Here is a 15,524-nt window from a genome sequence, read left to right as displayed (position 1 = left end):
TAATTTCAACAACTGTTTGAATTCTTGAGAGAGGAGATAGCAATAACAGAAATGTCTGTTAATCCAGCTCTGCATTAGAGAAGCCAGAGCATGTGGCTCGTTAGAATAATGACGACTGTTTGCATTGCTTTGTCTCCTAATAGCAGAGAACTGTTGGATTGGGTAATTTGAAACTCATTATACTATCACATTTAGCCTCTGCAGGCTCTGATGCTGATGGTAGAAGTGAACTACTTGGCCAAGCAGCTATTTTTAGTAAATCCAAAAGATGAAAGACAAGTAAGAAAAACACTTCATTGAATAGCATTTCTTCTCTTAAACCTATTAAGTCCTGAGCTGAAACCATACAAGCTGAGGAAAGGTGAAGTTTATGCAGTTTTCTAGCTCTTGATCAATTGTATGCAAACATGATATATCAGGAAAATCTTTTAAACTGCCTTGTATATCATAGTAAAGATGATAAGAGCAAATATAAATAAGCGATCTCATCTATTTCAAACCAGTCTTCAAATATCAGGCAGATAAAAAGAAATTTGGCATGAGAGTTCAATATCTCTACTGAGTTGAAGAAATGGTTATATTGGTTTTCTCTCTCTATGGAGTTCAAGAAATGAATAAATTTATATATGTATATATATATACATATATATATATAAATTGATGTTGTTTTGTTCGGTTGAATGTTGAAATGAAAAGATCCTATCAGATGCATATTTTAGCTTTGAATATGATAAATGATATAACTGCAGCTGGTGAGTTGTTGAATATGAGATGATATGAAGAAGGGTTAAAAGCTCACATACTTTTTTTCACCAAAAATTGCTTTTGTGCTCCTGCCCTGCACACCATTGCCATTAAATCTGAATATCACATTGACTTGAATTTATTTAACTAATGATGAAAAAATAACAGTCTTTGACTTTTAGTGTTTTTACCTTTGATCAAATGAAGAGCATAATTTTCAGGTACAAAGAATAGCATAATTTTAAGTTACACAACTCATTTTCCTCTTAGAGACATGAATCAGTGATTCCCAAGTGAGGTGCCCTAGGGATCTTTTGAAGGCTTTGTCCCAACTACTGATGTGCACAGCTATCTGATGGCAGTAAGTGGTTTAAATAAATCCTAGTGAGAGTCCCTTTCCATTATACTACTTCCCCAAAATAAATGTATGTTTTATCTCTCCATGGCGTTTGAAGATCATAGTTTGAAAAAAATGAATTATTCCCATCCAACTTAATTTTTGGCTCATCACACATACTTATTTCTCCTAATCCCCCAAATCCCTTTGGAATTATAGAAGCAATATAAAAGGAAACCCTCAGAATTGAAGGAAGTTCCTTGCCAGTAATGGCCGAGTTGCTGTTAGTAGGTAACAACTATTAACTCTGGACACCACATGAAAGGAGCAGGAAAGGGTCAGCCTATAAAGACAGAAAATATCACCCAACTCCAGTCAAATACCACCGAAAAGATGTTGCCCTACCCCACCCCAGGCCAGCAAAGAGAGTGGAGAGCCTAGGCTTTCACACTCAGCAGGTATCAGCAAAGGTCCAACACGAGGGAGCAGGGCTTTCATCCTTGCTGGGCAGCACTGATGCCAATTCTCTGTAGTGGGCTAGAGGCCAAGTGGGGAGCCTGGACTCCCACCCTAATCAGTAGGAGCATGTCCTCCTGCTCCTTGCTGGGGCTGCATCACGGGAAGTTTAGCGGAGGCTCAGACTCCTGCCACCCCAAGTCCACCCTCCCCCACATGGTGTCAGTGAAGACCTGTATAGAGCTCGGAGTCCTGTGTCCACCCAGCAGGAGCAAGAGCCCAGTCATCCCTGTGTCACTGGAGGCTGAAGGGAAGCCCACCTGGCAGTAATGAGGCTGTGCTGCACCTTTCCCTGCCAGAGCAGTGGTTTTAAAAATCTAGCTAAAACAGAAGGTTTCAGTAAAATCCAGATTGTCATAACATAATGCACAAAATGTCCAGGTTCCAATAAAAAAACATGTGTCCTAACAACAACTAGGAAGATCAAACTGAATTTTTTAAAAAAATCAATAGGTGCCAAAGAAAATATGACAGAGATGTCAGAATTACCTTTTAAAAAATTACTTTTTAAAAATTCTTTTAAAAAAAGAATTTTTGAAGCAGCCACCATAAGATGTTGCAACAACCAATTACAAACATGCCTGAAACAAGTGAAAAAATAGAAAGTCTCAGCAAAGAAACAGAAGCGAGAAAGAAAAACCAAAGAGAAGTTTTAGCACTTGTGTTGGTCTGCTTGGGCTACCATAACAAAATACCATAGACTGATTGGCTTAAACAATCAAAATTTATTTTCTCACAGTTCTGGAGGCTGGAAAGTCCAAGATCAAGATGTTATCAGATTCAATTTCTGGTGAAGACTCTTGTCTTGGCTTACAGAGGGCTGCCTTCTCGCTGTGTTCTCACATGGCCTTTCTTCATTGCATGCATGTGGAGACAGAGAGAGATTTCTCTCTTCCTTTGCTTATAAAGGCATCAATCCTATCAGATGAGGGTTCTATCTTTATGACTTCAATTAACTTTAATTACAAAGGCTCTATGTTCAAATACAGTAACAATAGAGATTAGGGTTTCAAAATATGAATTTTGGGGGTACATAATCAGTCCATAGTGTTCTACCACTGGCCCCACAAAATTCATGTCCTTCTCACATGCAAAATACATTCATTTCATCCCAGTATCCCCAAAGTCTTAACTCATTCCAAGCATCAACTCTAGCATCTAAGGTCAAAAGTCTCATCTAAATATCACCTAGACTCAATTCATCCTGAGGCAAAATTCCTCTCCAGCTGTGAACTTGTGAAACAAGTTATTTGCTTCCAAAATACGATGGTGGGATGGGTATAGGATAGACATTCCCGTTCCAAAAGGGAGAATGTGGAAGGAAATAAGGAGTGACAAGTCCCAAGCAAGTCCAAAACCTAGCAGGGCGAGTTCCGTTAGATCTTAAGGCTTGAGAATAATTCTCCTTGGTTCAATGTTCTGAGGCAGCAGCCTCATGCCCATTGCCCTGCAAGGCATGGCACCCAGGGCTCTGCTAGGTGGCAGCTCTGCCCTTTGAAGCCCAATTAGAGGCCATCTGGTCCCCTGGGCCTGTGCACTCAGCACCTGGGGTGGGACTGGCAGCCCTGATGGTCTCTGAATTGCCTTTGGGGTCTTTCTACCTGCCTTCTGTTGAGATGGCCAATAACACCACGGGTAACCTTTTTATTTGGTGTTCTCTCCTGAAGAAACTTCCTCTTTTTTTGCAATATGAGTATGAGAATTTTCCAAATCTTTAAGTTCTGGGGTTTTTTTTTTTCATTTTTTGTCTTAACAATTCCTTCTTTAATTCAGCTCTTGCCTTTCACATTTTACTATTAAGCTGTCAAGAGGAGCCAAGCCACTCCTCCAGCACTTTCCTTAGAAATCTTCTCAACTAAATAATCAATTTCATTGTTCACAAGGTCTACCTTCCACAAAACACTGGAACACATTGTAGTCAAGTGCTTTGCCAGTTCATAACAAGCAGCAGCTTTCCTCCACTTTCCAATAATCTGTCCCACATTTCTGTCTGAGACCTCACCAGAAGACCTTTAACATCCAAGTTTCAACCAGCATTTTGTTCATGATTCTTTGGGTATTCTCTAAGAAGAAGAAAGGTTTCTCTCTAGCTCTCTTTTTTCTTTCTGAGCCCTTACCAGTATCTCCTTTAACATCCATGTTTCACCCAACCGTCCCTACATAGCAATCTTGGCTTTTTCTAACATGCACCACAAAAGTCTCCAGCCTCTATCCATTACCCAGTTCTAAAGCCACATCCACATTTCCAGGTATTTGCTACAGTAGCACTCACATCTCATAACCAAAATCTGTATTAGTCAGGGTTCTCCAGAGAAACAGAAACAATAGGATATATATACATATGTGTATGTGTGTGTGTGTGTCTCTCTCTCTCTATATAGACATATATACATATATTTACATATATAGACGTATATACATATATATAGAGAGAGAGACACACACACACACATACATACATGGTTTATTATAAGGCATTGTCTCATACAATAATGGGAGCTGAGAAGTCCCAAGATCTGCAATCAGCAAGCTGAAGCCCAGGAGAACAGATGGTGTAGTTCCAGTCTGAGAATTGTTAGGCTGGAGACCCAAGAAGAGCTGTTTCAGTTTTCATGGAAGGAAAAGACCAACATTGCCTGCTCAAGGCAATCAGGCAAGAGGAGTTTCCTCTTACCCATGGGAAGGTCAGCCCTTCTGTTCTATCCAGGTCTTCAACTGATTGAATGAGGCCGATCCACATTAGGGAGGACAATCTGCTTTACTCAGTCAACCAATTTAAATGCTAATCTTATCCAAAAATATCCTCACATGCATGCCTACAATAAGGTTTGACCAAATATCTGGGCATCCTGTGGCCCAGTCAAGTTGACACATAAAATTAAAGAAAACAATAACCATAATAAGATGCTCAGTAAATGAGTTCATCAGAAAGATGAAGGGGACAAAAGAAAGGATCAGTAAAATTAAAGATAGAACAATCAAAATTAAGTGATCTGAAAAATGGATTGTTGGGCTGCACCCTGCAGGTCTACAAGGCCTCTACTTGCCCATCCTTAAGACTGAAGAAACAGCCAGTGACAGAAACATCAATGGTTTAATGGATGGGGGAACTTACACCTCTGAAGCAAGGTCCTGGAGTGACACCCCACCATATTTGGCGGATGGCAGGCAGGACATGAGGCCGTCTTTGCTCCCAGGGTGGAAGGAGAGATTGCCAGTTATAGGGGGAAATTATATCAGGTTACCTCATTGGTTACCAGGGAAACCAGCAGAGGGGTCTGTCCCTCACCACCCCTTTGATAAGCAGAGTGGAGAGTTCTTACCTAAAGCTAGAACAGTCATTAGCTGGGACCTGGGGCAGGTATGTAGGTCAGTCATATGAGTAGGGTGTAGGTGAAGTAGGCACTGGTCAGGCAAGGGATATACAGAGAACAAGGGAACAGCCATCTGGAGGGGCCTGTGACCATACACAGATGTAATAGAAAAAAAAGTGAAAAGAGCCTCAGTACTTGTGGGAATACAACAAAAGATCTAATATTCATGTCATTTGAGTCAGGAGAGAAAAAGAGAAAGAGGATGGGGCAGAAAAAGTATTCAAAGTAATAACTGGTCAAACGTCCTAAATTTGACCAAAATCTATAGATTCAAGAAGTGGAGTAAATCCCAAATCAGTAAACCCAAAGAAATCCACACTAATACACATCATAGTCAAACTTCTGAAACTAAAGTCAAAGAAAAAACCTTGAAAGCAACAAGAGAGAAAAGAGGGCTTCCCTGGTGGCGCAGTGGTTGAGAGTCCGCCTGCCGATGCAGGGGACACGGGTTCGTGCCCCAGTCTGGGAAGATCCCACATGCCGCGGAGCGGCTAGGCCCGTGAGCCATGGCTGCTGAGCCTGTGCATCTGGAGCCTGTGCTCCACAACGGGAGAGGCCACAACAGTGAGAGGCCTGCGTACTGCAAAAAAAAAAAAAAAAAAGAGAGAGAGAAAAGATATCTCACCTATAAAGAAAATATGGTTTGAATTATAGCAGATTCCTCATCAGAAATCATGGAGGTAACAGCAAAGTAACACATTTTTCAAATGCCTCAAGAACTGTCAGAACAGGATCTTATATTCATTAAAAATGTTCTTCAGGTATGAAGGGAGAAATCAAGGTATTTTCAGATGAAGAAAAACTAAGAGAATTTATTGCCAGCAGTCTATCCTAAAAGAATGGCTTGGGACTTCCCTGGTGGTCCAGTGGTAAAGAATCTGTTACAATGCAGGGGACGTGGGTTTGATCCCTGGTCAGGGAACTAAGATTCCACATGCTGCAGGGCAACTAAGCCCGTGCACCACAACTACTGAGCCTGTGCTCTAGAGCCCGTGAGCCACAACTACTGAGCCCATGTGCCACAACTACTGAAGCCTGTGCACCTAGAGCCTGTGGTCCACAACAAGAGAAGCCACTGCAATGAGAAGCCTGTGCACCGCAACGAAGAGTAGCCCCCACTTGCCGCAACTAGAGAAAAGCTCGTGCACAGCAACAAAGACCCAATGCAGACAAAAATAAATAAATAAAATAAAAGATGTACAATAAGATATACACAAAAACACTGTAAATAAATAAAAATGGAATCATAATAAATGTTCAGCTAACCCACAGGGAGTCAGGAAAAAGAAAATAGAGAAATGGAAAACATAGAGAATGGAAGACCAAAAAATCAAATAAAATGGCAAACTTAAGTCATAACATACCAATAGTTCCATAAAATGTAAATTATGAAAATACACCAATTGAAAATACAGACTGGCAAAGTGAATTAAAAAATATGACCCAACTATACACCATCTGCAAGAAGCTCATTTTAACGTAATGATGCTTAGAGTAAACATATGGAAATATATACATCATTCAAATATTAATCAAAGAAAGAAAGAGTGGTCATGTGGATTTCAGGTAAAGTAGAATTCAAAGCAAAGAAAATTACCAGAGACAGATATGAACATTATGTAATCACAAAGGGTTAATTCATCCACAAGAAATTATAATCCTGAATGTGTATACACCAAATAACAGCTGAGAAATACATGAAACAAAAAACCCACTGAATTGAAAGTAGAAACAGTCAACTGCACAATTACAGTCAGAGACTTCAGCACCTCTTTCTCAACAATTGATGAAGACAGAAAATCAGCAAACAATATAGAACTCACAACACCATAATCAACAGGATTTAATCAATACTTGTAGAGCATTCCACCAAGCAACTGCAAAGTACACATGACTTTCAAGTGTTCACAGAACAAATATCAAAATGAATCCTATTCTGAGTCATGAAATAAACCCCCATAAATGTAAAGAAAGTTGAAACCATACGGAGGGTGTCCTCTGACTCTAATGGAATTAAACCAGAAATCAGTAACAGAAAGATAACAGGAAAATCCCCAAACTGTTTAAAAATTAAATAACCCACATATAAATAATCAAATGTTCATATGGGACATCTGAGAAGTGACTCAACATAGCAATAACTACCATGCAATAAGGAGTTATCAGGTGGGTAACCGAAATTGGGTCATTAAGGGCTGTTGGAGCAGGTGACCTGCAATCTGAGAAGTGAAGACAAGAAAGAATTGCCTGGTGCAGGTCTAGGGGTAGGGTACTGCTTCCCGAGGAGCATACCCTAACAGGCAAGTGCCTCCACTTGCGTTCTCAGTTACAAGCAAGGAAACCAGCCTGGTGTGTGTCCCACCATACTCTCCAGACTTCCCAAGCAGACTGCAGCTCATCTCATTCTTACTCACATATAGAACATAAATGCTTCTCTGTCTTTGGGGGACATAACCCTCAAAATATATCCATGATTCTTACTTGTGAAAAAAACTTACAGCTGCCAAATTTCAGAGGGCAGGCATGAGCATCCATCGGGAAGTCTTCAAGCTGCATTGGGCACTCTGCTGAGATGGTCAAGCTGAAAAACAAGAGATGGGGACCTTTCAATGACTCACCGACTCTGGCTATTTACTGGACACCACGTTTTGAAAGCCTTATTAAGCACTCCACTCATTATTTTAATTACTATCTTTTATGAAATTGTCTAAACTGTCCCACCAAATTACATAGGATTGCATTGTTGATGAATATCATTTAGAAATAAGGTTTAAATCAAATCTACTCAGGAGTTCTGTGGCTTGGTGAGTGTCTGTACATACATTACCGCTTGTAAAGCAATTTGAGATGCCTTTAAAGATAATTTATTCTTTTATTCTCCCATCACTTACCCACAGTAATAAAAAAAACTTCCCTTGACAAGGCTGAAAATATATGTATGTTCTAAAATAATTTATAAGCTCAAAAATATAAGTGTGGGGCTTCCCTGGTGGCGCAGTAGTTGAGAGTCCGCCTGCCGATGCAGGGGACACGGGTTCGTGCCCAGGTCTGGGAAGATCCCACATGCCGCGGAGCGGCTGGGCCCGTGAGCCATGGCCGCTGGGCCTGCGCTGGAGCCTGTGCTCCGCAAAGGGAGAGGCCACAACAGTGGGAGGCCCGCATACCGCAAAAAAAAAAAAAAAATATATATATATATATATATATATATGTGTGGAATAAATACACAGTCCAAGTTTCGACCAGAAGCTGGCTATAATTATTGTGTACTGGACTGATGTCATGAAACTATAGAGTAAGCAAAATTGTGTTATGATAGCAACTTTCTTATTGTTTTTAATCCAAGTCTGGTCTTCCAAATAATAATACCACCATCCACTACCACTATCACCAATGACTAAAACAGTGCTGATCATAAGAGTTGCTGGTCTGGGCTAGGGACTATGTTAAGTGTTTCACCTGCATTAACATATCTAATTAGAATAGCACAATGTATTGCTATTATCACCCTAGTTTCAAGGTAAGAAAGTGAGGCATGGATATTAAGGGATCCGGACAAAAATGCAGAGCCCCTAATGGCATGTGCCCCACAGGCTGTGTGACCCAAAACTCTGTTTGTACTTGTGGAGTCAGCATGCTGTGGTGCTTTTATTTCCCTACAGATTTACTAATTAAGTAGTAAATCTAAATTTCTTTAATGAGTTAGTCTTCTTAGTGTTTAATTCTATTATTTAAAATGAAATGTAATTGCATAAAATGAAATCAAATTGCACAATTTTCAACTTTAAACAGACGTTACAATTCTATTTTGTTATATTGTCTGGATCTTGCCCATGTGCCTGGGGTGAGAATAAAAATGTAAACATTTTTGCCTTTACTGTTTCCTTCTTTTAAGATAGCTTAACTTTTTTGCTATTAAATTGGGCATGTAATTCACACTTGACGATTGCAGATGGAGCAGTCAATTCATGTATTCTCTGAATGGAGCTAAAACATGTCAGTGGAAGGAAGGTGTGTACCCATCATGGAGAGGAAATCTGCTGCCTCTGCCTGGGGGTACCACTCTCCCCAAAATGGAGTGAGTTCCAGAGGGTGTGAGTGCACATGGATGAGAATATACCACAAAAGTCTCATATTCAGGTGGAGAGATGATATCTAAAATTATATGCCACCTATGTTCGTAGAAGAATATGGAAAATACAGAAAAGTTATAAAGAAGAAAATTACAAATGCATATCATTTCACTTATAATTTCACCTGGTACACTTTGTCCAGATTTCTTCACAGCTACAGATGTTTTCTTTCTGTTCTTGGTTTATAAAATTCAGTCTTCTGTTTACCTAACATTAGAGAAGGGGCATTTCCCACATCTTTAAAATCTCTGCATAATCATGACTTTGAAAGGTAAAATATTTAATTCTAGCATGCAGATGTGTGTGTGTGTAATATACATATGCATATATCTGTATATGTGTGGACATCTTCAAGCATAAACTATGTAAAAGGATTATTATTACAGACTACAAAATGGGGAAGGTAAAGGAATATTTACTTATTAGAATTAAGAAAACAGGACTTAAAAACCACAGCCTGTGAGAAGGACAACATAAAGGAAAATAGTGTTACTTTATCTTGTTAGTAAACTTAAGCCATTTGTTAAACAAAGCAATAGTGGGGCAGAAAACTTAAGTGAGTCAAATATGTTCTAGAGAATAAAATCACAATGACTCAGTAAATCTAGAATTTCTTTGAGAAGCAAATTTATAGTAGGGAAATAAAAAGTATATATAAAGCTATAGTGCCAGGTACAAAGCAATAAATGTGAAAGTAAGCACATGAAGAAATGGTGATGTGGGAGAACAGAGAACGCTTACAATTAGAAAAGTACATCTCAGTGCTGGTCTATGGCCTCTGCTCCAACAGTTGACGGCCTTGGTGTAAGGAAGATGCTGGGCTCAGCCAGTGGGAACAGTGTGAGGGGGGAAAGGGTGCTTCAGGTGGTCCTGACTGTCCAAGCCCTGCTGTATGCACAGCAGACTTCAACCAGCAGACCCACTGCTGCAGTCTTCAAGTTGCCCCCAATAATATCAACAACTATGGGCTGGATTCCCACCAGGAGGGTGACGTGGAGATGGTCCTTCCATGGCAGAATCTTCTCTCCAGACACTGCCATGTCTTGGAGCTCACATAACTGGGCTTCTGTCCCCCAGAAAACACTCTATGGCCCACTGGGTCTGGAGGCTGCCTTGAAGCCAGATCTGTTGGCTGAATTCTTGACAATGTGGTGAATCACAGTTAACTCCTCTCCCCCCTGCTTGGTGCTGGGTCTCTGCTTTGATCCCCGGGGCCACTGGAGGCACTGCCACCTGCATTCCTGTTCCTTGCCCTTACTCGTCAGAGTAGACCCCTCAGGGAGACTTGACCTCCCACCTCTGGCACTCTGCCTACTCCTGGCTTTTCCTCCTTTTCCTCACGTACTCCCCCTTTCTTCGCCAACACCGTGTGTTTATAAGAGAGGTGAGGAGCCATCTTTTCTGTCACTGTGTTCTCAGCATTTGGTGTCTTGTTTTATTCTAGCTGTTTGGTCCTGAGATCTAGGCCAAAACCACTGCACTGACAACATTTAACGATGGCAAGGAATGTACACCAAGGAGTCTGCTTTTAGCATATAGCAGGAGGAGAGAGGGTGGGTAGAGACAGGTGGACAGAATTTAGCTGGATATAAAAAGAAAACCCTTTTGAAGAAAAAAATAATTCCAGTGAAAACATAAAAAAGATAATTCTACAATTACCATCTTGATAAATGCTAACATTAGAGCCTCACAGATTGTTCCCCCATTTTAATAGACCTCTTTAGAATTTGAATTCCAAACATCAGAAAAATATACTTCATCTATGATAGTGTCTCTCCTCTAAGGAGTGAATGCATTATTCAGATAAATTCCCCAATAGCAAATGTTTCAACCTTAGTAAGAGAACAACACTTAAAATTTTGATCCTTTAAGCATTTCAAAAACGGCCTATGCTTTTATAGTACTCAAATAATATCTCTAGATAAGAGGGACCCTTCCATTCATGGGGTTCTTAAAATGCAGTGTCCTTTGATGTACAACCAACCTCCTTCACACAGAATTGAGATCAGAGCACTCCATGGAATGTGGACTGTCAGAGCTCAAAGGAGCCAGCCAGGTCACCTCCTAGAAACCCTTACTTTTCTCAAAAGGTTAAGGAATATGCCTATGGAAAAACTTACTGAATTACTGGTAGATCCAAGGATCCAGCTTTTTACCCCCAAAGGTCAAATTTCTGTTTCTAAAGACATTCAGGCATTGACTTATTGGAACATAATATCCCATTTTTGAACATCTTAATTTTAGGGTAAGAAAAAGGGCATTTTGTGAGTTAAGCTGTTTGCTTCAACTTGGATGTAAACTCCCTAGAGAGCCCTCTGCTTGCCCAGCAGCAGCGCTCAGTGGCATGTGCTTCAGATGTTAAAACAGCCAAATTCGGGCTTCCCTGGTGGCGCAGTGGTTGAGAGTCCAACTGCCGATGCAGGGGACACGGGTTCGTGGCCCAGTCCGGGAAGATCCCATAGTCCGCGGAGCGGCTAGGCTCGTGAGCCATGGCCGCTGAGCTTGCGCGTCTGGAGCCTGTGCTCCGCAACGGGAGAGGCCACAACAGTGAGAGGCCCATGTACCGCAAAAAACCCCAGCCAAATTCTAAAGTAGCTTTGCCATTAATGAATTGTGCAACTTTGTAAAACTGCCTAACTTCTCTGGTCCAGCCTTTCCATTTGAAAAAGAGAAATAGCAGCTGCTTTATTCTCTGAAAAAAACAAGAATAGTTAATAGGTGTGTAAAGAGATTTCTACCCAATATGCTCTCCAGATCTGAGCCTTCTTCATTTACTTAAGAATATTCAGTACAATAGAAGGTGTGGTGGTAGGCAGAATAATGGTCCTGCAAAGATGTCCATGTCCTAATCCCCCAAACCTCATGACTTGTGAATATGTTACCTTAAATAGCAAAAGGGCTGTGCAGACATGATTAAGTTAAGGCCCTTGGGAGAGGGGAGTTTATCTTGGATTATCCAGATGGGCCTAGGCGAATCACAGCAGTCCTTATGAGAGGAAGGCAGGAGTGTCAGAGTCAGAGGCGATATGATGACAGAAGCAGAGGTCATGGGATTGTGGTCATGAGCCCAGGGATGCAGGCAGCCTCTAGAAGCTGGAAGAGGCAGGAAAGGATTCTCCCCTAGAGAATCCAGAAGGAATGCAATCCTGCTGCCTACAGCTTGACTTTAGCCTCGTAAGACCTTTTTTGGACTTTCGACCTCCAGAACTAGAAGATAATAAATTGGTTGTATTTTAGCCAATAAATTCGTGATAATTTGTTACAACATCTATAGGAAAATAATACAAAATTTGGTACTTGGAAGTGGGATGCTACTGTAACAAATATCTAAAAAAGTGGAAATGATTTGGAATTGGGCAGTGGGAAGAGGCTAGAAGAATTTTGAGATTCATTATAGAAAAAGCCTAGACTATGTTGAACAGACTGTTAATTGAAATGTGAATGTTAATGATTCTGTAATGAGAACTTGCAGTGAGAAACATGGTAGAGAAGACCTATATTATATGGTCATAAACACACTGCTGGTAGCAATATGGACATCAAAGGCCCTAATGGTGAGGTCACAGAAGGAAATGAGGAAACTGGAACTTGGAGGAAAGGAGATTCTCGCTGCATAGTGACAGAAAGCTTACGTGGAAAGCGGAACTTGTAAAAGATTGCAATAGGCTAAATAATGCCCCTCAAAGATAAAAGGTCCTAATTCCTGGAAGTTGTAAGCATTACCTTATATGGGGAAAGGGTCTTTAACAGATGTGATTAAGGGTCTTGAGATGGGGAGATTAACCAGGTGGGCACTAAATGCAGTCACAAAGATCCTTATAAGAGAGAGGCAAAGGAAATTGCACATAGATAAAAGAAAGAAGGTGATGTGATGAAAGCACAGATGTTTGAAGATGCTGTGCTGCTGGCTTTGAAGATGTAGGAAGGTGCCCTGAGCCAAGGAATGCAGGCATGCCACTCTAGATACTGGAAAAGGCAAGTAAACGGATTTTGTCCTAGAGCCTCCAGAGGGAGTACAGCCTGGACAAAACTGATTTCAGAATCATGGTCTCCAGAAATGTAATACAGTAAATGTATTTCAAGTCACCAAGTTTGTGGTAATTTGTTACAGTAGCCACAGTAAACTGATACAATGATGAAATTGGACCCTTAGATGAGGAGAGTCCAGCTAAGTGTTAAAGTTGTGGCCTGTTTTTTTCTTCCTGTTGCTTATAGTAAAATGTGAGAAGAAAGAGACAGATTAAGGTAAGAGCTGCCAGCAAAAAATGGACCAAGACTCGATTTGGGAAATTCTCAGTTTATACAGGTTCCAAAAGATGCTATAATTAGGAAATTCATTGTCAGGAAAACATACTCTTAAGGGAAAGCCAAGGGTGTGGTTGGACCTTTTGCTACTGCCTCAGACTCTTTGAGGAAATTAGATGTGTGACTCATGGGTCCTCTCAGCCATGTAAGCAAAAGAATTATCCATTAAAGATTTATGAAGGAGGTCTAGTAGTGTAAATTCTTAAGACATACACAGGAGACGTAAATGATTCTTAAAAATTTTATATCAGCAGAAACACTGTCAGTTTGGGCTGAATGGGACAGACAGAGGCCAAAATGAAAGAAGGCTGTCAGAACACCAACATTCCACAGGCAGGAAATAGGTTGAAAGAAACTACTCAACTGCAAACATGTGCTACCCTTCATGAAAAAGGCAGGATGACTCTAAGGGTAGAGCCTTAATCATGGAGGATTAGCCCCAGGCCTTGAAACCTACTGTTGTTTGCCTAACTGGATTTAGAAATTTGCAGGTGGGGGGGCGGGGGGGGGGGGGGGGGGGGGGGGGGGGGGGGGGATAGTGCTTCCTTTTCTCCTACTATTTTCTCTCCTTTCAAATGGGAATATCTTTAACTGTTATCCTATGCTTGTCCCACCATTGTATTTTGTGCGTAATTAACTTGTTTATTGAGTTCCACAAATTCACAGATGAGAATTGTGCCTCAGGCTAGATCATACCCAAATCCTCACACATAGCTGATTTAGATGATTCAGATGATGAGATTTGGAACTTTAGAGCTGATGAGATTTAGTTGAGACTATGGACTTTGATGCTGTAATGAGTTGAGACTTTGGGGGATATTGGAATCAGATTAATATTTTTTGCACATGGGACAGACACGAATTTGGGGGGCAGAACTCAGATTGTGGTAAGCAAAATAATGATTCCCTAAAGATGTTCATGTCCTAATGCTTCCTACTTATGAACGTGATACCTACCATGGCCAAAGGGACTTTTCAGATGAGATTAAATTAAGGATTTGGGGATGGGGAGACTACCCCAATTATTGGGCAGGCCCAATGTAAGCACAAGGCTACTTATAAGAAGGAGACAGGAGTGTCTGAGTTGAAGTGGGAGATGTGATGCTGGAAGCAGTGATAGTGGAAGGAGTGATGCAGGGCCATGAATGAAGGAATGCAGGCAGCCTCCAGAAGCTGGGGAAGGTGAGGAAATAATTCTCCACTAGAGAATCCAGAAGAGACACAATCCTGGCAACATAAGACCTGTTTCAGACTTCTGGTCTTCAGAGCAGTAAGATAATAAATTTGTATAGTTTTAAAGCCACTAAGTCTGTGGTAATTTGTTACAGCAACAATAGAAAACTAGCACAGTAGTTTCCATAAAATAAAATAATAATAATATTACTAATCCAATAACCAATTGTTAAATAATTTTCACAAAGTTGAGAAAGAAATTTGGTTTGGTCAACTTATAAATAGCTCACAAAGTATTCACTGTCATGAAAATCACAGGCTTGATAGTGAAATGGACCAGACGCCTCAGGCAAGGTGGCCTGGCTTGGTCAGTGACTGAGCTGCAGGCTGCATCTCCACTGTTTTTTTTTTTTCTCTCCCCCACCCCTCCCCCTTGGCAACCACAAGTCTGTTCTCTATATCTGTTTGTGTTTCTTAGATATGTTCATTTGTGTTACATTTTAGATTCCACATATAAGTGATATCGTATGATAGTCTTTCTCTGTCTGACTTACTTCACTCAGTATGGCAATCTCTAGGTCCATCCATGTTGCTGCAAATGGCATTATTTCATTCTTTTTTATGGCTGAATAATATGCCTCCACTGGTCATTCAGTGGAAACATCACCTTCCTATCAAGACTCTCAGGCAATATATGAAATTTATTTGGGGACTCTTGAAATTCAGTACTAACATAGCACCTAATGATTGGTGTTATGGGAAAGAGGTGAGGCTTAATTTGGCTGATACTTTTCCAAGTGAGTCTTTGTAAGGAACATAAGAATACTTAATGTACACAACTTTCTGTTTACTATGGTTGCACCCATATGAAGGGCTGCCAGCTTTGGAGATGGAGGAAAGCTGGCACTCTCAGCTGGCTCTTTGTAGGCAACACCTTTATTTTTC

General features: G+C 40.7%; 1 protein-coding gene across 1 annotated transcript in view; it reads right to left on the bottom strand.

Moving 5' to 3' along the window:
• GABRA5 (gamma-aminobutyric acid type A receptor subunit alpha5) overlaps window positions 1-15,524 on the bottom strand; it is a 102,842-nt gene that overhangs the window by 34,901 nt on the left and 52,417 nt on the right. The window contains exon 6 of the mRNA XM_065872652.1: window positions 7,470-7,552. Coding sequence (XP_065728724.1) covers window positions 7,470-7,552 — 83 coding nt within the window. The remainder of the gene's footprint in view (window positions 1-7,469; window positions 7,553-15,524) is intronic.

Source organism: Phocoena phocoena, chromosome 2 (assembly GCF_963924675.1).
Source record: "Phocoena phocoena chromosome 2, mPhoPho1.1, whole genome shotgun sequence".
NCBI classification, from domain to species: Eukaryota; Metazoa; Chordata; class Mammalia; order Artiodactyla; family Phocoenidae; genus Phocoena; species Phocoena phocoena.
The sequence above is the reverse complement of the archived record's forward strand: the minus strand, read 5'-3'. Positions and strand labels throughout refer to the sequence as shown.